Source organism: Neolamprologus brichardi, chromosome 18 (assembly GCF_056152115.1).
Source record: "Neolamprologus brichardi isolate AB-2024 chromosome 18, ASM5615211v1, whole genome shotgun sequence".
Lineage (NCBI taxonomy): Eukaryota > Metazoa > Chordata > Actinopteri > Cichliformes > Cichlidae > Neolamprologus > Neolamprologus brichardi.
The window spans coordinates 16,146,241-16,169,029 of NC_142121.1; the positions used below are offsets into that span (position 1 = coordinate 16,146,241).

Here is a 22,789-nt window from a genome sequence, read left to right on the forward strand (position 1 = left end):
TACCACCCCTTGCATGAGCAGATTTGATAGCAATGAGATACTGACGTGCTTGCTTTACCTGCTTTAATTTCTTCAGACATGACCGGATTGCAGATACAATGACTTAAAGTGTTAAATGTGACTAAAAGTGACATTCAATCACCCTGATGCGGTCTTCGTCTCGCAACCGCTTCTTGGGCCCCTGATGAAGATGTCTGCTGGTCATAGGGGAGGGTTTCATTTCTTTTTTTACTCACTCAGCTTTCCTTCTTGTAATGTCTCCGTGGATAAAATCTGGACACAGATGTACTGATATTTTCCACATTCATTTTTCATAATCAGTGTTTGTGTGATCATATCTTGCTTAGGTTTATAGTGTTGGAGAGCGTTCATGGGTGACAGCAGTCTTGTAGTGTTTGAGTGCCTCCCTGTGGTTGAAATAGATACTACAGTAAAACCTGTGAAATCCTGGCATTTAGTTGAGAAGAGCGGATGGTCCTATAATAAATTCTGCACTTGTGAGTTTGAGTCAGGAAAGGTGTTACATTGTAGTAGTTAGCTAGTAATAGTTTGATTATAGGCTTGTTTACTGAAACTCCATCTTAAATAAAAATAACCCCACAAGGAGAAACATTTCTTTGAGATTGCTTTAGTTTAAAATCAATTTATATAGTACGTTTTGAAGGTCTTCACAGGAACAAAAAAGATAACAAAGGAGAACAAACATCATTATACGCACAAGAATAATGGCATAAAATCAATACAGAGGATTGATTAGATGCCTGTTTGTTTTTCTTTTGCTAATTTGATATTTATATGGATTCATGTTCTTCTGCTTATCCAGTTCAGGGTTGCACGAGTGCGGTATCCTATTGCAGCTGTCATAGGGGTGCACAGTGGACAGGTTGGCAGTCTTTTGCAGGGCTAACACTGAGAGACAGACAATCATTCACGCTCACATTCACTTAGAGTCACCAATTGGTACAAGATGGACGGCTCTGGGCTGTAGGAAGATCCTGGAATACCCGGACATAACCCACGCAGGCACAGGAAGAACCTGCAAGCTTCACACTGTAAGACCCCAGCTGGACTCAGGACCTTCTTGCTGTGAGGCCACATTGACATTCATATATTAATGCTTAAATTTTTATCTAAAGGTTCCTCTGTTTTCTTTCCAATACCAGCAGTTTGTTGGCCTCTGCTGATGCATTTATTAATTTCTCATCTGCATGAACACTAGATGGTGCTGAGAGAATAGCATTGAGTCCAAAAACTGGGACATCTCATGCTGTCCCTCAGCATGTATCATTCATTTGTACTCAGCGAGGGAAAGACTGCATGCATCCTGCACAGAATATCCAATCACATTTTTCCATTTATGAATCATTAAATTCCACAAAAAGATTTTTCTCTGTTTGTTAGAAAGTTCTTCGCCTGCCACTCAATGTGGTTTATTTCTAAATTAGCCTCAGGCGACTTTTTTGAAAATATGCCAGAACACAATTATATATATATATTATATGTTGTTGTCACGCAGTATTTTCACCACTTAAGTCACACAGCGGTATTTTTACTCTTTCTTAAGAGATGTCAAATTGAGACAATAGCTGATGACACTGGAGTTTGATTTCGGCGACTTGAAGCCACAAATCGTCTCACTCAGCCTGTTTTCTTCACGAGCTTTTAGTGTCTTGTCTTTTTTTTGTGAGAACAAAGAAACAATTAAGACTTCAGGCTTTGCACGAGGCAGCTGCAAACCCCATGTCAGTGTAATTAGATATCACAATTACAAGGCTTCATCTTCAACCAAGCCTAAGAGCTGCAACAGCTGGGGAGTCGGCTCCTTTAGACACACTGTTGATTTTTTTTTTTTTAATCTGTCTCTTAAGTCCACAGGCTATCCACTTTAAAATGAATTAAAAACCCTGATTGATGAATGAGAGACAGTGACAATGGGAGGCTGATTTACTTTTATGCCATTTGAATAGTGAGGTCAAACAGAAAATTTCTGTGGCTTTAGAGGACAGAAAAATCAGGACATTTTTAAAAGATGTAGCTCAAATATCAAATGAATCGTTCATTAGATTTTGTTTTGTTTATTCTGCTAAAAAGATTGGTTAAAATTCTGTGATTAATAGAAAGAATGACCTTTTTTATGCTTGCATGTAGTCATTATACCTATAAAGCATCATGGAACTAAGGATAACATCTTAACAGTTCTTACAGTTGAAATTATATAGTAATAAAATGAATACAACAGTCTGTGTGTATGTAATTAAACATGTTAAACATATTATCTGTGACTGGGCAAGTGTTCACACAATGCAGAAGTCTATATTTGGAGTGTACTGTGCACACACGTGTGCATCTTTGTTGTTGTACCAATCACTATTTTTATATCATTGTTGGGTTAAGTGAGTTAGAGAGGGCCGCTCACAAGTGCAGACTCACACAGGTGAGCGCACAATTCAGCATCTTTCAGCTTTTAGTCTTGCTTTTACTGTCTACAGCTTTATGTTTGATACAACCCCTCTTTTGGGGACCCAGTCTGGGCTAATGTGGGCAAAGGTCAGTTTTTCTGTGCTGTTTCTCTCTGCTGGGCACTGTTTAGAAAAGAATAATAAGTGAAAACATCATTTGACGAAAGTTCAAGGCTATCTGGACAAATGCCATGAGCTGTTCACCTGCATGCAAGCTAAGCCTGCTCAAATCTTCTAGGTCACAGACCAGGTCGGCTAAAATCAAGAACCCAGAAAGTTATCAAAATGTTTCCCCTTGCCAGCAATTTTTACATAACAATATCACACATGTATGTTTATTTACATCTGGTCATGATTATGCAAACTGGAATAGTTCTGCTGGTTTCGCTTTATATTAGGCCTACACTGTAGATTGGATGCAAGTATTTTATGTTCATTTTTATTTTTTTAAATGAAGATTTTTAGGGCTAAGCCTATTTGATACACCCGACATCAATCATATTGGTCACCTGTGAGTCTCATGGACACCCATTAGTCTATGTAACCCCACCCTTTTTGCCTAGTGGGTCTATTCACCGCCGACCTGGCGCAGCAGATGGCGGCCCCTCCCTCAGCCTGACTCTTCCCATTGTTGCCAAGTGCTTGTTCATAGGGGGGCGTCGGATTGTCTGGGTTTTCTCTATGTTAGTGTAGGGTCTTTACCTCACATTATAAAGCACCTTGAAGTAACTGTTGTTGCAAATAAAATGGAATTTCATCTCCTCACCATCAAACTGAGAACAACGAGAACCCTGTAAGTCAAGAAGAATCTGTGTAACCTTTAAATTATTTGATTACCATTAATTTCACCTTTAAAGACGATGGAAATAATGAGATGGTGGATGCAACGGGGATGTAAACTGATGTTATCCTAATTTATTAATTTATTTTGATGTGTAGAAAAACAAATCGTCCATCCATCCATTCAATCATTAACTGTCAGATTACCAAAGAAGATTATTTTAAGGACATATCTGTGGAGTCTTTGAAAAGAGTCTTTTAAACATGCCATATTTGTGACACGACAGTTACATTTTTCTGCATCTATCATGGCTATTTTAGATTCAGTAGTCTTAGATTAAAGTGGATTCTACTGAAGCAGCTTTGCATGATCAGCATAGTTCAAAATAAATGATTTTCAACATACAGTGGGGGTTGGGGCAGACACTCGGTCAACCCTCTCTCTCTTTCCGGCACCCTCACTTTAAGCCAACCCTTTTCTTATTGGCTGCCCCATGAAAAGAGAAGATTTGAACTGCAAGCGAGTGTAGCTATGTAGAAAGTAGAAAAAAGTGGAGCCTCAGCTCTTTTTTTTGTCTCATGGGGATAACTCACATCTACACTGACCTAATTTTTGAAAACTTTGACCATGTTTAATAAGAACATCCAACACTGGAACTGTTTATATGTAACAGAAAATTAGAATATAAGACAAAATTTTCTAATAATAACAAAAGCATATTTTGGCCAGTAAGTAAGTGAAATATGATGTGTGGCATCTTTTGAAAATATTCAAACATTACAGGAGAAATGAAAAAAAAAAATCCGGTTAATTTGGTAAAAACTTTGTGAAGGAATGGAGAGACTTTGAATGTAGCTATGGGCAAAATATATAAAACATTGGAAGACTTATCTACTGGAGTCATACAGCTTCTTCAAGATTTTTTTTTTTTTTTTTTTTTGGCTTCAGGGGCTCCACAAAAAATACCAGATATTACAACAACTTCTATTAGGCAAAACTTTAAGGGGAGAGTAGCCAGTATTTTTCTTTCTGCCATCCTTAGATAATCATTATAATTAACGCATTTTAATTCTCAGCAAATAAACCGCGCAAAGACGTGAAAGCAGGATTTTTACTTCCCCTTCTGTGCTTTTGCTATTGGAGCATAGTGGAGCGTTTGCGTCTATGGCTCCCCCTGGAATAGGTGGATTAATGGTACGGTCCAGAGTGGCTCTGCTCAGCTCTGCTCGGAGTCTGGAGCTCGAGGTGCTCCGGCAGTCTGTTTGGTTTTTAGGAGAAAGAGGAGGCAAAGTCGGCTCAGCCACAGCATCACCCGTTTTGTTTCCACGCTCGTCATGACCATGTACAAAGGCAGGCGTCGCAATCAGAGATGTGAGTATGAGGAGGTCATTACTGGCACTTTAAACATCTGGTGCAGAACGTATAGGAAGATGGTGGGTTTTGTTTTAGTCGTGTAAATGATTAAAAAGTTGTTCAACTGGAAGTGATAAACTAAGTAACTGGAAATGTGTTTATTTGAGGCACTTTTCGGATTAAAGTTTGTAACCACTGCTTCTCCATCATCAGTATTTTAATGAGTGGATGCACCTTTTCGAATAACTCGCTTGATCTCACAGCGTGGGCTGTCGCACTGTAACTAAATCGCGCAGAATCAACACCTCAGAGTCATTTAAGCACTTCATACAGCAAAACATCCTCTTCCTGTTTCTTTGCTTTTCAGAGGGCTTGGAGATTTCTGAGGGTGCGGGATCTGATTTAATTTTACTGTCGCTGGAGACAAATTAAGAGTGCGGTTGTACGAGTAAGACGTCTTCTCTGGAGCTGCTCAGTGACTCGCAGCTCCAGGTGTGTGCGCACCTGTGCGCGTACGAGGCTGAGTGCTGCGGGTCCATCTTTGCAAATTTGTGGGTGCATGAATAATTTATAACATTAATGAACCTCATGTACCAAGCTCTATATGTACTAACTGATAATCGTCATCCATTATTTATAAAAGGCTGCAGTTTGCGTTTCTAACTCTCCTATTAATATTTTATTGAAATTAATTAAACGTGGCCCGCAACTGAGCGTTATTTTTGTCAGCAGCAGGGCTTTCTCAGCAGACATGCTCATTCACACACGCACAGCCCCGAGTTTGTAACGTCACGTAAGGCTCTGGTGCATTCAGGACTCTGAAATTGAAGCAGCTAAATGGCACCGCATCATTAACTTTAGTATTATTATTGTGATATTTCCTTTTTTAAAGAAATCTAAGTCACTACTATTACATAAAATCAACCCATGCAGTAAATGTAAATGGATTTTTTATTTCTATTTTGGCTTAAATGTGATCAAGCCAGTGGTTTTCAACCTTTTATTAGCTTGCAAAGGAGGAAAATGTTACAAAAATATTTCTCCTTTCAAATACAAATAACCTCCACACAGCTTGTCTGATTAAACTTTGGCCTTTTATTGGAGGATGAGTACCAACATGTTGGGACCTACTGGTTTGAACAATGAATTATCAAAGTAGCTCATGACAGAGTTGATGACTATTCATGTATGCTAAAGATGTCTCACGGGAGGTTTGTATTAGTTTAGGCAGGTGGTTTTGTCTACAGTCCACCTTTGAATGAAGTACACAAGTTTTGGAGCAGATGTTTAAGTAGTTTCAAGCAGGTTGCAGCTGCCGCTTTGTTTTCCAGCTGCTTGCACAGATTAACAAGCGTGTGCTTATGTGGAAGTGATGGACCGGCTCCAGGGGTTAAAGTGTTTCAAAGTGTTGCACTTGAGAGCCCCGTAGTTACATCATAGGAAAGAAAATGCCAAACTGGAAAAGGAGGAAAGTGCATTAGTGCAGGAGTGCAGCTCAGGAGAGATGAAAGACTCTCAAATTATCTTTACCTCAGGCTCCAGCTGTATGCTCATTATGTTTTAATGCAAAAAAAATTAACACATACCAATGTTGGGAGGTACAACAGTGGCTGCACAATGTTGCCTTTTGTGCTTACGAACATCCGCCTATTAATAGTTATATCGCCAATGTGATATTTAGAGTCCAGTCAACTTGGAAGTTCAGTGGCCTAACATCACATTCTTCTAAATGACTCATAGATCAGCAGGTCAAATAATTTCATTAGATGCTCAGGAGCTTGAAGACAGGCTGCCAAATTTATGCACTGCCAGGAAACCATTTTCCTGAAAAGGGCAAAAGAGTAAAGTACACGGATTTCATTAAGGAAGGACAAGCTGTTGAGCGATTAATCCTCGTATCCCCACAACAAAAACTGTCTAAGCCCCAAGGTCCTCATCCATATTGGAATAACTACATGGTTAGACAGAGCCATGCTGTTCAAAGAGAGCTGACAGATTAATTACAGTACACTTCTTGGGTGGGAGTCCTGCAAGCAGGTTAAGACTAAAGTATTTGATATTGACAGGATGATTCATATATGTCAGTAGCTCATTAAAGCAGCCCAATCTTAAATTCACTCTAACTGCATTTGACTTCACATTGAAACATATATAACAAGCTATTTCAAATTCCTCTTAGTAAGAATGAGCTAAATCAAAGCGACTTACAGGGAATTTTGAGATAAAAGATATCTTCCAGTAATTACCTGGTCACAGATCTAACAAAAAAGCGGAGTTACAGCTTCATTCATAGTACTGCATTGAATCCCTGTCACAGTGCGTGACGTTGTGAGCTGGTCCGTCTGCATTGCTCCGCCCTTACAAGTGAAACTCGGCTGATCCTTTTCAACTCGGAGCTGGTAAATATTGAACAACTGTTACGTTTAATCAAGTGCAGGGAGGAGAGAACACTTTATACATATTTGATTCTTCACACAGAGCTGTGACAACAAGAAAAACAGCCTGTGTCCACACTGGCAGAATACTAGCTGTTGCAGTAGAATAATGGGCACACTAAATACGATTACAGCCTATTACATTTTGTTTCACAGAGTCACGAGCCTTGTGCTAATCAATGTACTGCGCTTACATCGCATATTACCACCAGTCAGACCTGTCACAGCTGCTGCATCGCTGCGACATGTAGTAACATATTTTGGGGAGCCGCAGGTCAAGCTACAGCATAGGGTGTAGGCCTACGCTGTAGATTGGATGTGGGTACTATAAATCAAGCGTAACTATGTTAGTTAAGCTGCTATGGAGCTTGGAGTGAGGGGGGAGCTATTTTGGGCACTGCTGGTCCAGGAAGGATAATTTATGGATATTTTTCTCATAGAATATAGAATAAGGACTGAGTGCTACACCTGGACGGCATGAAGCTCTAAATTATTAACAGTTAAATACAAACTATCAGGTTCTTTTAAATGATTTTTCAATGAAGAGTACAAGTAAACTCTGGGACATTTAAAACACAGTCTATAACGAGATGTCACCCTATTATTTCTCTTTTAGGCCCTGTGCTAATATAAGCAGCATTTTGGGGAAAATACTTTTTTTCTTTCAAAAGCATGTGCCTTTATGTCTTTTTTTCTGAGGTCAGACTGTGTGCACTATTAATGTTTGCAAGTTTCTGATTGGCCTACGTTTCAGATAGGGTTTTATCATCACCTGATGCTTTGGCATGCTATTGAGAGTGCATGGCATTGTTTTTTATATTTTTCAGAACAAAAGTAGAAAGGTATACATGTCATCATCAACAACTTGTACCTCAAGATATTAACCGAGACTTCCTAGGTGTATTGAGGAAATGATTCACTGCTTTAGTGTTATGTCTGCATACATGCTAAGATTATGTTAATGCAGTAGCTAATTCAGTTTATATCTCTGATCAGTTTACCTTCAGATTCTTTGCCGGCTTTGATGGTTTTATCAACGCTGCTGGACTTTTACATATAAATGAACATCAGTCACACCTGAGCCCTTCAAAAATGAGTTCACACAGCACCGATTTGTGTGTTTTGCAGTACACACGTTTTCAGTATCTTGCCTGTCACAACACATCCACGCTGTCAAATCATGGAGATGTGCCTTTTTTTTAAACTAGCATTGATTGAATTGCCAGAACTCAGGAAATGGTAGACACAAAAGGCGAGTACTCCTGAAACCTGGTGTTCAGGTAAACGTTTACAGGCTGAAACAAAGTATTAACAGCAGAGCAAACATTTGGGTGTCATAAATATACAAAAGATAGGATGTAGCCTCCTGATCTGAAAAGAGAGGCCAGTATTAACCAACAGGGGGCGACTTCTGTGGTTGCAAAAAAGAGTCCAACTGTACAAAAGAAAGTTCCTACTTCTTGCTTGTGGGTGATTTCTCGCTTTCCAGGCAAACGTTTAAGGTCATCTACTGTAATTTTTGGTGTGGTAAATAAATGATAAAGCAGGGTACACTTTAAAGTATTGATACTTTGTTATTGACAAGTCACTACTGTAATATATGAGTGTGCAGGATTGTTGGTATCTTAGTATAATCCATGGGAGAACACATGTGATGCCTGGGTAGAGTTTGTCTTTAAATGGCACTCTCACCACATCCATTTATTCTTTTTATCTCCAACTTTTCAAACTTAGCATCGTTAGTCCACCATAAGGCTAAAACAGAGATTCAGACAAACGCACACTCTTAGTCCTTGGACTGTCGGAGAAAAGCAGAGTGGGAGGGGAATCACACAGACACAGTGAGAGGACAGCATCCGAAATCCGCCCGGAAAGACCAGGTTGATATCCTTAACATGGCTGACCGTTCAGCAGCTTTGAGCCTTTCCAAATTAAAATGCCGCAACTTATTAAGTCTGCTTCGCTTCATACGGCTCAACATCATGAAATTTTTCTCGGTTAAAACACTCAAGAAGTTCCCACCACAGATGATTCATTTATGAACATCTGACTATCCCTGTGATCCACAACTCAGTTCAGAGACTTTTCTTGTGAAATCAGCTCTAAATTGAATAAATGTGTGTTAAATCGGGAGAAGAAGTAGTGTTTTATTGCATCGTGTAATGTAGTCTACAATATATGTAGCCTAACATGAAAATAGATGGTTTGTAATAACATTCAGTTCAGATCTAATCCCATTGTCATCCCTTGCGACGGTAAATCACGCTCCATTTTCATTGTGAGCAGTAGCAGTCTCGTTCTATTACAGTAATCAGGTCATCAACTTCCAGACTGAATATCCTTAAGAATTAATAGGTCTTTGTTTTTATATTAATATTATTGGATAACTGGCTTAAAACGGTCTGATAATTACATTAACATTATTTCTTGGTATTATTTCTAGGACCATATATCATCCACTAAATATAGTTATATGAACCAGAGATGATGATGTCCGCATGTGTGAGCAGTCAAACGCCCAGCGGCACATTCGCCGTGTCTTCTCTTTCAACCTTTCAGTCACCCTGCTCCATTTGAGAAAATGCACTTTCAGGTGTCGCAAAAAGAAAAAGAGCTGCCTGTGCCGATGAGCTGTGATCGGAGATTACTCAAGTCTGCTCTGTCAGATTTACAGGGCGCGAGAACACAGCCTAGATTGAATCTGCGGCCGCTGTCTTGCAGGATGTCTCTTAGTGGCACATTTGTATTCATGCAGGTGCCTGGATGATCTCTTAATCAAATATCGCTCACCTGCTCTCAGGATGCGTGTAGACTCCGCAGAGATGGGAGTTTGCTCTGTGCCAGAATTGATCCTTTGCCTGCCAAAAGATTATGTTTTGGCATTAGCTGAGGAAGGAAATGTTTTCTCCCATTTATTTTCTCAGGTGATATTGTATTACTACAGCACTCACCTTTTCTGTCATAATTGTTTTGTTTTTGCAGTGAGAACACTGAAGGACGGCAGTGTTAAATGTTCAGTTGCTTTGTAAAGTCTCTTTAAATGTATTATCACATATCAAAGTAACCTCACTCAAGAGGAAAATTGCAAGTGCTCTGTGATTCAGCTTACGCTTGGCTAAATAGAGGCAGCGGAGGGGTTATGCATCCATTTCCCTTTTTTTTTTTTTTTTTTTTTTTTTTTTACTTTTAAAAGCAGGCTCGTCTGATTCAGATTTAGCCTGTGCTATGACTCCCTTTGTCTGTGCCCAGTCCAGTTATCACGTCTCCGGAGGGGAAAGTTACGAAGGACACGGTGAGCTGAGGGTATCAGTATCTAACTAAAACAGACATGCATGCAAGCAGTAACACGGCGAAGCACTCATAGGTAATTCAGCACAGCCTCATTAATATGAATAAATCCAAAGTGAGTCAGAGGGCCCCTGAGGTGCAGATGATTGTATTCTTGAAGGAGCCACTGTGGATAGATAGAACTGTTACTGAGCTCAGTCGCAGCTTTTCTGTAGAAGACGCTGAGCTGAAATGAGGTCTTGTAAAGTCGGCTATTGGCCCTTTCATCTTCTACACAGACGAGGAAGAGGAAGACAGTGTGAAAACACCACTTCAGCTTTTGAGACTGTGACTTACAAACTGACTGTGTGAGACAGGAAAAACATGGCTTGAATATTTCACGTTGCACAGTAAATAATAGGACGTACCATTGTAGGTAGAAATGTTAATTTGGAGTTGTAGAAGAGGGAGGTTAGTGGAGAAGTTTATGAGAGAAAAATGCACCAAATTACACAAAAAAGTAAATATGTAAGTAAAGTCTTAAAAAGTGTAAACAGGGAATATCAGTTACACATTAGTGAGAAGCTGCTGGTGTGCAGTGCTCAGGTTTAGGAAATACTTGTGTAGCATCCACAGAGGTAGTTTTATTTGTAGTCGTATTACTTCCTGAAAGGATGCAGATGCTCTGTGGAGGTAATGCTTTCAGTAACATTTGATTATCTGTTTGTGTATTTTAGCAGAATCGCACAAAGACTATAAAGCTGATATTTTGTGAGACTTGTTGTACAGCCAGTGGAAAGGAAGAGGAAGAAGTCTGATGAATTTTTTGTGTGGATCTGAATGACTTTTTAACACATAGTGAGATAGTGTCATTGGCCCTGGCAGATGTCCTTGTCCTTCTGTTATTAACACTTGAACCAGTGTCTAAATGTGAAGTGAACATAAGAATTATGAGCCTGCCGATAATTATCACCCTCCTTATGAAGTGTATAAAAGTCTTTGGTTGTTTCAGCAGACAGCTGAAGTTAGTAACTAGCCGGTGAGCATACTGGAGCACTTAACGACAAAATATCTGTTGAGTGCTTTAGTTAGCTAAAAACAGCCAATGAAAACATTTACTTAACCAGATTAAAATTTAAAAAAACACACTGTAACCAAACAAAATGTAACTAAACTAGCTAACATAAAGAAAAGCTATAAAAATATTATTTAATAAATATAAAATAAAATAAATATAGAATTTTATAAATTTGTGTCTGTGTGACTGTTTCAAGTGTTTGGAAATGTGACTTTGTTATTTCCTGGTTCTTGTTTTTTTACATTAGTTCCTTTTTGTGTATCTCCTGCTGTCTATATATTGTATGCATTTCCTCCTGTTCTTTGTTGCGTTCTCCCCTCTAGCTGTGTTTGCAGATTGTTCCAAGTCTCTTCCCAAGTGCCTAGTTATTTCCTAGTTTCTGCCTGATTTGAGTTTTTTTTGTTTGTTTTTTGTTTGTTTGTTTCTGCTGAAGTAGAGCAATAAAGCTGCAAATTTAAGTCAGTCTCGTCTCCTGCACTGGGGTCCTTTTCCTGTCTGCCACACAGTGAACCATGACATGAACACTGAAACTAAATATTTCTGAACAATAAAACTGTAACTGTAACCTTTTGCCTTCAAAGCTTTAATTCTTCATGACAGATGCAACAGGGTGCTGGAAACATTCCTCAGAAATTCAAAGGTGCTCTATTGGATTGAGATGTTGTGACTATAGCAGCCATTTGAGTACAATGAACGCGCATTGTTATGTTCAAGAAACCAGCTTGAGATAATCTGAGCTTTGTGAAAAGGCACATTGTCCTGTTTGAAGCAGCCGTCAGAAGACTGGTACGCTCTTCATAAAGAAATAAGCATGGTTAGCAACAATGTTCAGGCCGGTTGTGGTTTTAAAACAATACTCAACTGATACTGAGAGGCCCAAAGTGTGCCAACAAAATATCCCTAACACCATTACTGGACTGTTGATACAAGGCAGCATGGATCAATGCAGGGCTCGCAAAATCGCTAGCCCGACGTCCCGGAGCTAGCGATATCTCCGGTCGGCGGTCGGGCGACCAAAATCTATCTCAGCCCCGCCCGTCGGGCTATATGATAACCCGACGGACGGGGCTGAGATAGATTTTGGTCGCCCGACCGGAGATATCGCTAGCGATTTTGCGATCCCTGCAATTCTTTCAAGTTGTTTACACCCAATTTTGAGCCTTTGTGAATTGTTGACACTGATGGCACTGTGTGGTCTTCTGCTGCTGTAGACCATCTGTTTAAAGGTTTTCTGGATACCTTTGGTATTTTAGTTATTGTCGCCTTCCTGTGAGCTCAAAGCAGTTCTCTGGCATCAACCATTTCAGCTATGACACTTACCAACTTACTTAAATCACTGTCCATACTCATTCTAATGCTCGTGTTGGGCTTCAGTAGGTTGTTTTGACCATGTCTGCGTGCCTGAATGCCTTAAGTTTTTGCTACGTGACTAGCTGATTAGATATTTGCTTTAAAAAGCATTTGAACAGGCATACTTGATAAAGTGAGTAGATGTGCGTTGTTCATCATATTTTGACAGCAGTGCATTCTGCATTGTAGCAGCGCCAATAGGAGTATGCTCTCAGGAGTTAAGAGGGCGGCCAGTGTTTTTACAGTGTCTGAGACTGACTTTCTTCTACTTTGAGTTCACCTCTGTGATAGGTTTTTGTGGCCAACCTGGACATAATGGCTTCAGCAAAGTACATTTTTATATTCCCCTTCAATGCGATGCCGCATGCAGTTTATAGTATCAATCAAGTCCTAAGTGGCTATTGCTTAGCAACACAGGCTCTATCTCCTCTATCTCCCGCTTCAACTTTTTATGAATACACGCACAAACAAGTCAGGCTGCAAGCACACATATACTTATTCATGCGACTTTTGTATATGATTAGTATAATGACTGTAATTAATCAGAGACTCTATGTGTGTCTGTTGCGATGTGGAGGGAAGGGGTGTTGTGAGGTGACAGTGTTCATTTTAGAGTGCTTTTTAGTGCTCCACTCTGTCTTTAATGACCCTAGCAGGGGCCCAGAGAAGAGCAGGCTTTACAGTGCGAACCATTCCTCACGTCTTCCTGTGTCCTAATGATAATGATACAGCTGTCCCTGTGCACCTGAGAGCTAGCGATACATCCCCCCACTCCATTAGTCCATTAGGGAGAGCAAGGAAGGAAAGGAGGAAATCAAGAGAATGAGAAAGAGCGAGAAAGTCTGGGCTCCAACCATTGCACCCATGGTGATTCTGCAGACAATGTGATGGAAGATCCAGACGCAGCTGCAGCTGCAGGACTCTGTGTGAAAATGTGAATCTGAGAGAAGTGCTTGGATTTATCTGAGATATTTTCCATTCTTTAATTCATAAGCTTGGTGCATTAATATTGCAGCAGAGAGTTCATGCTTACCCCACCCCTGGAAGAAAAAGCCCAAAAAACTGCGACTGCAACCCTTTAGGCACAACAACTTGACTCCAGCTCCAGTCATGACATTTGCTGCTGCATGATCCCCAAAGCTGATGTTTTATCTCTGCAACTCAAGGGTGACTCATCCATCAGAAAGGGATCTCTGTTGCGGCTTTGTCGGTTCACCCCTGTGTTTGTTTGTGTGTATGCGTGGGAAGGTGGAGTTTTGATTTTTGTTTGTGTTTTTTGTGTATGACCTTGAGCAGCACTCGAGGCTGATTGAGCAGAATCTGAGCATGAAGCAACGTCGGAAAGCCGACAGACTAAACGTGGTGTGATACCAGCCGGGTTTAATGCGCCGGCGTTCTTGGCAGGTAGAAGGGGCTGTCAATCATGGCAGTAGTCATGAGGTGTGTGCAGATGAGTCACAGCTGTCTGCTAATGCATTTGAAGGGGATTTCTGTTGTTTTGTTTAGCTGAGTGTCCTAATATTTACTTGAAGTCCCTTTTTTGCACAGTCAGAGTCTCGGTTGTTTCGAGGCTCTTACAAAATCTTGCAAACTATGCACCGTCTGTTTGAGCGTTACAATGAAGTGAAGTGAAATCATTAAATGAATCAATGTTTTGTACCCCAGTTCACCTGGTTAGTTTCATCACACAGAGCCCTATAGGCACTTAGACAGCTCAAACTAAGAAAAGCTCTCACTACTTCCTCATCTCTGATGAGATTGCTGCTATTTCACACCTATTAAAACAGAAAATAGAGGAAGGCTTTTTCAAATGGGTTTTTACATGTTATACACTAGACAATCTATAGATACAGTGGGGCAAAAAAGTATTTAGTCAGCCACCGATTGTGCAAGTTCCCCCACTTAAAATGATGACAGAGGTCAGTAATTTGCACCAGAGGTACACTTCAACTGTGAGAGACAGAATGTGAAAAAAAAAATCCATGAATTCACATGGTAGGATTTGTAAAGAATTTATTCGTAAATCAGGGTGGAAAATAAGTATTTGGTCAATAACAAAAATACAACTCAATACTTTGTAACATAACCTTTGTTGGCAATAACAGAGGTCAAACGTTTACTATAGGTCTTTACCAGGTTTGCACACACAGTAGCTGGTATTTTGGCCCATTCCTCCATGCAGATCTTCTCAAGAGCAGTGATGTTTTGGGGCTGTCGCCGAGCAACACGGACTTTCAACTCCCGCCACAGATTTTCTATGGGGTTGAGGTCTGGAGACTGGCTAGGCCACTCCAGGGCTTTCAAATGCTTCTTACGGAGCCACTCCTTTGTTGCCCGGGCGGTGTGTTTTGGATCATTGTCATGTTGGAAGACCCAGCCTCGTTTCATCTTCAAAGTTCTCACTGATGGAAGGAGGTTTTGGCTCAAAATCTCACGATACTTGGCCCCATTCATTCTGTCCTTAACACGGATCAGTCGTCCTGTCCCCTTGGCAGAAAAACAGCCCCATAGCATGATGTTTCCACCCCCATGCTTCACAGTAGGTATGGTGTTCTTGGGATGCAACTCAGTATTCTTCTTCCTCCAAACACGACGAGTTGAGTTTATACCAAAATGTTCTACTTTGGTTTCATCTGACCACATGACATTCTCCCAATCCTCTGCTGTATCATCCATGTGCTCTCTGGCAAACTTCAGACAGGCCTGGACATGCACTGGCTTCAGCAGCGGAACACGTCTGGCACTGCGGGATTTGATTCCCTGCCGTTGTAGTGTGTTACTGATGGTGACCTTTGTTACTTTGGTCCCAGCTCTCTGCAGGTCATTCACCAGGTCCCCCCGTGTGGTTCTGGGATCTTTGCTCACCGTTCTCATGATCATTTTGACCCCACGGGATGAGATCTTGCGTGGAGCCCCAGATCGAGGGAGATTATCAGTGGTCTTGTATGTCTTCCATTTTCTGATGATTGCTCCCACAGTTGATTTTTTCACACCAAGCTGCTTGCCTATTGTAGATTCACTCTTCCCAGTCTGGTGCAGGTCTACAATTCTTTTCCTGGTGTCCTTCGAAAGCTCTTTGGTCTTGGCCATGGCGGAGTTTGGAGTCTGACTGGTTGAGGCTGTGGACAGGTGTCTTTTATACAGATGATGAGGTCAAACAGGTGCCATTCATACAGGTAACGAGTGGGGGACAGAAAAGCTTCTTACAGAAGACGTTACAGGTCTGTGAGAGCCAGGGATTTTCCTTGTTTGAGGTGACCAAATACTTATTTTCCACCCTGATTTACGAATAAATTCTTTACAAATCCTACCATGTGAATTCATGGATTTTTTTTTCACATTCTGTCTCTCACAGTTGAAGTGTACCTCTGGTGCAAATTACTGACCTCTGTCATCATTTTAAGTGGGGGAACTTGCACAATCGGTGGCTGACTAAATACTTTTTTGCCCCACTGTAAGTCTTAAAAGATGAATTTTCATTGATCGACTATTAACTAATTAAACTATAAGAACATTTGGGATAATATTTGTGGCTCTTTTCCAAATATAGACTGTATATAAAGGGTGGACGTAGCTATTATGACATCATCAGCTGTTTTTGGAAACCTTAAATTGAGGAATTTTAATCTGACCTACAAATTAAGAATGCCAAATGCTCATATGGCAGCAGCTCTCTAGTTATAATGCAGGCCTGCCCCAAAGCATGGCTTTGTTTATCGTCTATTTTACTCCAAATGGGGCCATAATTTACATAATTTACAAAAATATTCATTCTGCTGTATTACAGAAGTCTTAAAGTTAAAGGTAGACACTAAACATTAATCAGAAAAACATTTAAGGAGATCATAAATAACATGACTTAGATGGTTTTTTTCGGATAGACTTCTACACAACTGGATTTGTTTTTCATTTCCTCAGGATCGCCACCTCCTGGCCACTAGAAAGAATGCAGGTTTACGCTTCATATTCTTGTTCTTCATATAAAATGGAATAACTGCGTTAATAAGGAAATGGGAACAGTAAAGTAGCAATGAATACTCCACAACATCCTGACTGTTATAAATGTTTTTAAAGACAAACACAAACTGACCTTCGCTCTCTCTTTTTTATCTGATCCCATTGATATGGTCATGCACTCAGAAATGCTACGAGACATAATTAGCTTTAGCTAGCAACCACCCTCTTACTTTTACTGCTGCTCTTTAATTTAAAACTATGTTGGCCCACTTTTCACAGCATCTTTCATCTTCAAAACCCACTTTGACCATTCAGCTAAGAAATTTTAAATAAACTTCCTTTTAATGCATGAGATCTAAGGGGGGGGATCATACAATTTAAAAATTCAGTTTCTGCTGAAAGTCTAGTTCAGTGAGGATGAATGTACACTGCTACAGTACATGAGCCCTGGCCCATATTATGGCAATTCTGAATGAAAACACTGTCACACTGATAATCTCATAAAAATGCAGTTTGTAATTTGTTCAAACCTTTAAACAAAAATTCTTAGGAGCTTGAAAATGCCCAGAGAGCCTCTTTATAAAGACAGTGCTACATCGTATGATGTGGTATTCTGCAGGACAGGCTAAAAAATAGCTCCTAGTCAGGCAGGTATAGTGCTTTTATAAGAATATAACTGTAAAAATTATTACAGTGTACATATGAAGATGTGTTTACCCTTTATTTGCCATTATCCTATTGTCTCCTTGGCAACATAATTTTATTTGTGCCACTCTTTAAAAAGCTTTGGGTGTGAGTTGCTTTGAAGTCTTTTGGTTTCATAAAAATAAAAGTTTATGGTCATCCAGGGGAAAAAAAGCTGGACTCATGAATGACCATCATAAATAAGCACTTAAAACATTGAAGATTTACTTCCATCTGTCATAACATGTATATGAATATAGAGGATTAAAATGTGTCTATGGAAATATTCAAATAAAAAATAATATTGTGATCTAAGCATCTGTGTCCTTCATTTCAATATAAATATTTTTTTTTCACACATGTAGAATATTTCCAGTCTAAGCAGAAAACTAATTTTTGTGTAACATTTAGGTAAAATTACAGTGCATGGGAAATCAAGTTATGTTTTATCAGAGAAAATATCTACAATATTTGCATTGATATAAAAAAAAAATCAGAAAAAAATCATGTTGGTTGTTTTTAATTAAAACCGTCTTGAACATTTTTTAAATTGCAGCTGTCTTTATACAGTCTCTCACTTCAGAGGCTTAAAAAACTGTTGGACAAGATAAAATAATTTTAGATATAAGTATTATTTTTTTATACTTGCATAAAAACACCAGCTGCTGTGTTTTCTCCCTTCAGATGCTCTGTTTGGCTTTTACTGCAGCCACCTTCAGTTGCTGCTCGTTTGTGGGTCTCTGCCTTCAGTTTTGTCTTCAGTAGCTGAAAAGCATGCTCTGTCGGACTGGGATCAGCTGACTGACTTGGTCATTGAAGAATATCCAATTTCTGTCTCTTGAGAAACTCTTGGGTTTCTTGGGTGCAACTTGCTTTGGGTCATTATCCAGTTGCACTATGAAACACTGTCTGAGCAGTTTGGCTGCATTTGGCTGAATGTGAGCAGAGAGTACAGCCCCGTGCACATTTTGCTTCTTCTACCAGCAGTCACATCAACCAGCACTTTAGTTCGGTTTCCCTGGCAGCCATACATGCCCACACCGTAACACCATGTCTGACAGATAATATGCTTCGGATCATGAGCTGCTTCTCTCCGTCATACTTGTGTCGCCCCATCACTCAAGTTTATCTTGCCTTCATTTGTAGAAATTATATTTTTCCAGAACTAAAGGCTTTTTCAGATGTTTTCTGGCAAATTCTAATCTGGCCTTCTTGTTGAGTTTAACCAGTACTCTGCACCTTGTTCTGCATTCATCTCCTATTCATGAAGGCTTCTATTGATTGTAGACCTTGACAGTGATACTCCTACCTCCTCGGGAGTGTTCTTGATTTAAGTGTTCACCTGGACATAAAATTCTTTAACAATTTTCCAGTTACCTTTGAGCCTTTGAACATTTCCCTCTTGAACTATTAATGCAGTTCTTTTGTTAAAGCCCTTGAACCTAAGTTGAAAATTTATTGTCTGCGATGGTGTACAAAGGCAAAATGACACAAATTGGTGCAATTGTCCAAATATATGTGGATCCAACTGTATGTTGTGGATGATCTTTATATTATAAACTGCTTCTCTATCACACTGTAACTTCAACTCTCATTTTTTCCCCCCAGATATCAACATGGCTGGAGAGCCCAAACCGTACAGGCCTAAGATGGGCTCCAAGAGGCCTCTCTCATCCCTCTACAGGTGAAACATGTTTTTCTTATTTTAGAGTGTCAGGTGGATGTTCCTTTCCTGACCTACTTTTTCTGTTGTACCCTCTGCCTCTGCTGTCTGTAAAATATGTGTTTATGATCCTCTCTGGCAGGCTGTGCTCTTAAGGAGAAACAGCCAATTCCCTACTTGTGCTATTAGTGCCATTTTTTTGTCTGTTGCTGTTACACACTTTGCTCTTTTGTCATCTCGTTGAAAGAAACGACAACAAAACAAACAAAAAGTCCACACAAAGTTGCTTGGCAGTATAATAAAAATACAAAATAACACCTTATTCAGGCTTTTAAAGGAATAGTTTTGGGAAATGTCCCTTCCTGCGGGGGCTTTGAATATGATTTACATAGTTTAAGACACAGACTGGAAACATGACCAAATTCTGTCTATATTATATTCTGTCCCAAAGTAACAGGATCAACCCAGCAGACCCTCTGTTAAAAGCTTACACAGTTGTGTGAGACGGACAGGTTTGGCAGGACTCTTTGAAAAATGTAGTGCACACTTACTGCTTCAATCAGAATTAAAAGGGTAAGTAGCAGCCATGTGCTGTTAATCAAACGCACTTGATTAACTGATAATCAGCAAGTGTCAGCGCCCCCATAAGAGCAGAGGTTTTGACAGTTTGCTGGTCTGGAGCATTCAAGATTGTCAAAAAATCCACAAGATACATCTCCGACTCAGTTAGCTTATTAAAATGTTAAAGTTCACCAGAATACAAAATGGAACAAGTATGGTTTGTTTGGGAGGTTTGCCACAACAAAGTGTCTTCTCTCTAAAAAGAAAACAGCAGCACAGCTTTGGTTTGCATTGTTCTGGAAATCTTGTGAACAAACCACTTCTAGGACAATGTCATTTAGACAGATGACACCAAACTGACAATGTTTGACTATAATGGAGTGTCATGTTTGGTAAAAACTATACCCATCAGCACAAACACCTCATACCAACTGTCAAGCACCGTAGTGAAGGGGTGGTTAATTGGACTTCGTTTGAAAATATAGTCCCTAAACTCCTCTGTATACCAACGTGTTTTAGTCAAATGTAAGGCCATCTGTCCTACGGCTAAAGCTTGGTTGAATCTGGGTAATGCACATATCAAGCCTAGCAGCAAATCTACAACAGTCTCTTATTATACAAGCTATAATAACTTGAAGCTAATGAATCATTGGGTGTTCCTTGGTTTTCTCACACTGCTTCAACATGTCGGCTTATTTGTTGTTAAATAAGTGAGATGGTGTGTTTAAATAATTTTAGAACCTGGTATTGAGTCATGAGGCTATGAAAGGTTTATTAGTATTATTCTTTTGCATGATTATGTGTTATTTAAAAGATAATAAGATAAGAACAAGAGTTTGGGAACTCCTTTATTAGAGGATTTGAAAATGAGAAGGAACACAACATACACATAACAAATTCTACCTATTTAAACTATCTCACTAAAATTTAATAAAATCTGACAAAACACATGTTTTATGTTTGTATGTTAAGTAAAACGGTCATGTTGTGGTTTTGTAGCAGTTTTATGTGCCAGACTGATTTTGAAGAGATTACATCAAACATGTTGCCTGGGTAAAACGTGTTGAAACGTGTCAAAGATTCAATCTTCATAGTAGATCGTATCTGTAAAGGAAGCTGCTTATTCATCATAGTTGACGATTCTAGTGCGCTGTCTTGCTTTTACTGCTAATTGGTTGCTAGCCCAATAGCTGTAAAAGTGTACTTCGTGCTTAACAACTATCCAGCAACACAAATCTGTTACATTAGGAAGGAAGCTGTCATGAACCACAGTGTTTTCATCTGTATTCTTGCCGTTGGCCAGTGGGGATGCTTATTAAAAGGCAGGAGGGGAGGTTTGGGAAGACGACAGCTAGCAGCTGGACAAATTTCCTTTGTTTCAGCCTTTTGTGAATTGATTAGAACCGTGCACCTTTTGGTAGTCAGGCGCTCTAATCACATAACTTTAATGTGAAGGCTGTACCGAGGTGCTGGAGTAACAATAGATGAAATACTCTTCACATCACAGTGAGCAATGCAACGGGAACAGAGTGGCCTGCATCATTATAGAGCTCCGATTTTCTTCTTCTTTTTAACTTTGCAAAAGAATTCAAACATTTGTGCCTGATTTTTGCCTCCAAATCCAGAAAAGAGATCGCTCTCTCGGACCTGTGTGTTAGGGGTGGGAAGATGGCAGCACTATGCAACATACACACACACACACATTATATTCTTGTGGGGACATAAGGATATAAAAAAAATAGCCACTTACCCTAACCATCAAAAATGAATGCCTAACCCTGACCCTAAACCTAACCAGAACCTAATTGTAACCCTGACACAAAAACCACATTTTGAGTCTCAAAAATGCCTTCAAGCAGCCCAAGTATAATAAACTACCAATTTTTTGTCCCAATGAAGATGTTAATACCCGTACACGTACACACACACACACACACACACACACACACACACACACACACACACACACACACACACACACACACACACACAGTTATTGAAAATGAATTTGTTAGGCACAATATTGTAAATGACAGTGCTTTAATTTCTCTACATTTATCAAGTTTGTTTTACCGTCACTGCTTCCTTTCTTTTTCCAAAATGGAAGAGTAAGCTCTGCAGCTGTGAGCAGTGTTGAGCTGCCCACCGTCTCTCGAGCTCTTTTGATTTCTGCTTTCTATTATCCTGAATTTTTGAAAAGTAATCAAAATACAACCATCAGGAACTCGTGCATATTGTGGCAGAAGTCTTAAGGCCACTCCTGTTGTGTCGGATTTATCACAGTGTAATTTGTAGCCGGGAACGGAAGCTTCCTGTTGTCAGCAGTTGTTTGTAGAAATAGCCTGCATTACCTCGCTTTCTAGTTTGATGGGAATCTGGTAAGTTTACCGCTATAGCCAACCAAGAAAGAAATGCAACATAATGAGGCAAACTTGCTGTTGTTGCATTTCATTTTTTAAATGGATTAAAGGAAATTTGATTCCAGTGCTCAGCTCGGTTAAGAAACCACACATCAAATCTTAACAAGAAGGAATTTTCCAGTAATAGTCTTTTAGGACAGCACTGAATAAAGAATTCAGTCTAAATGCATTTGCACCGTCATTTTCTTCCTTTATTGTTTTATGTTTTTGTGCACAAAAAATCAAAGAAAAATAGAAATGTTCTCTTTTATTTCCACAGTGGCTATGAATTTGACTACGACTACTACAGAGATGACTTCTACAGTAGGTATGTTTAAAAAAACAAAACAAAACATTGGCTCACTGGTAAATAACACACGTCTTTGTCATTTGCAACTTTTCTTTTTTCAACCAGTCCCTTTCCTCCCGATATTTTGCCCTTAGTATACACATCCTTTCTCCCCATTTCCCATCTTGAATAAAGATGATTTTTGAGCAGAATGGCCCCATTTCCTTCTGAGGCAAAGTAACTACATTATCACAGGCATAATGAATGTCATATTGAGGAGGTTTTTATTCCTCTCCGTTGGGCTTACTAATGATGCTTTTATCCGCATAGCCGGGTACTGAATGTCAGATAGTCCCCCGGCTGGTCATTTGCGCTGGCAAGGCACAGAATGTATCTTCATTCTGACATTTTCATTGGTTTGTTTACTTCCTCTTCTTTGCAATATCCCCAAGAGCAGAATCCTTCAGCTTTGAGTCATTATTGCTATTTTGGCAATTTGATATGTCAAAGGCA

General features: G+C 39.7%; 1 protein-coding gene across 2 annotated transcripts in view; it reads left to right on the forward strand.

The window, feature by feature from the left end:
- Positions 1 to 22,789, forward strand: part of LOC102780227 (RNA-binding Raly-like protein) — a 57,153-nt gene that overhangs the window by 24,922 nt on the left and 9,442 nt on the right. For both annotated transcript variants that reach the window (XM_006792203.3, XM_006792204.3), the window contains exons 3-4: positions 18,973 to 19,048; positions 22,268 to 22,315. In XM_006792203.3, coding sequence (XP_006792266.1) covers positions 18,973 to 19,048; positions 22,268 to 22,315 — 124 coding nt within the window. The remainder of the gene's footprint in view (positions 1 to 18,972; positions 19,049 to 22,267; positions 22,316 to 22,789) is intronic.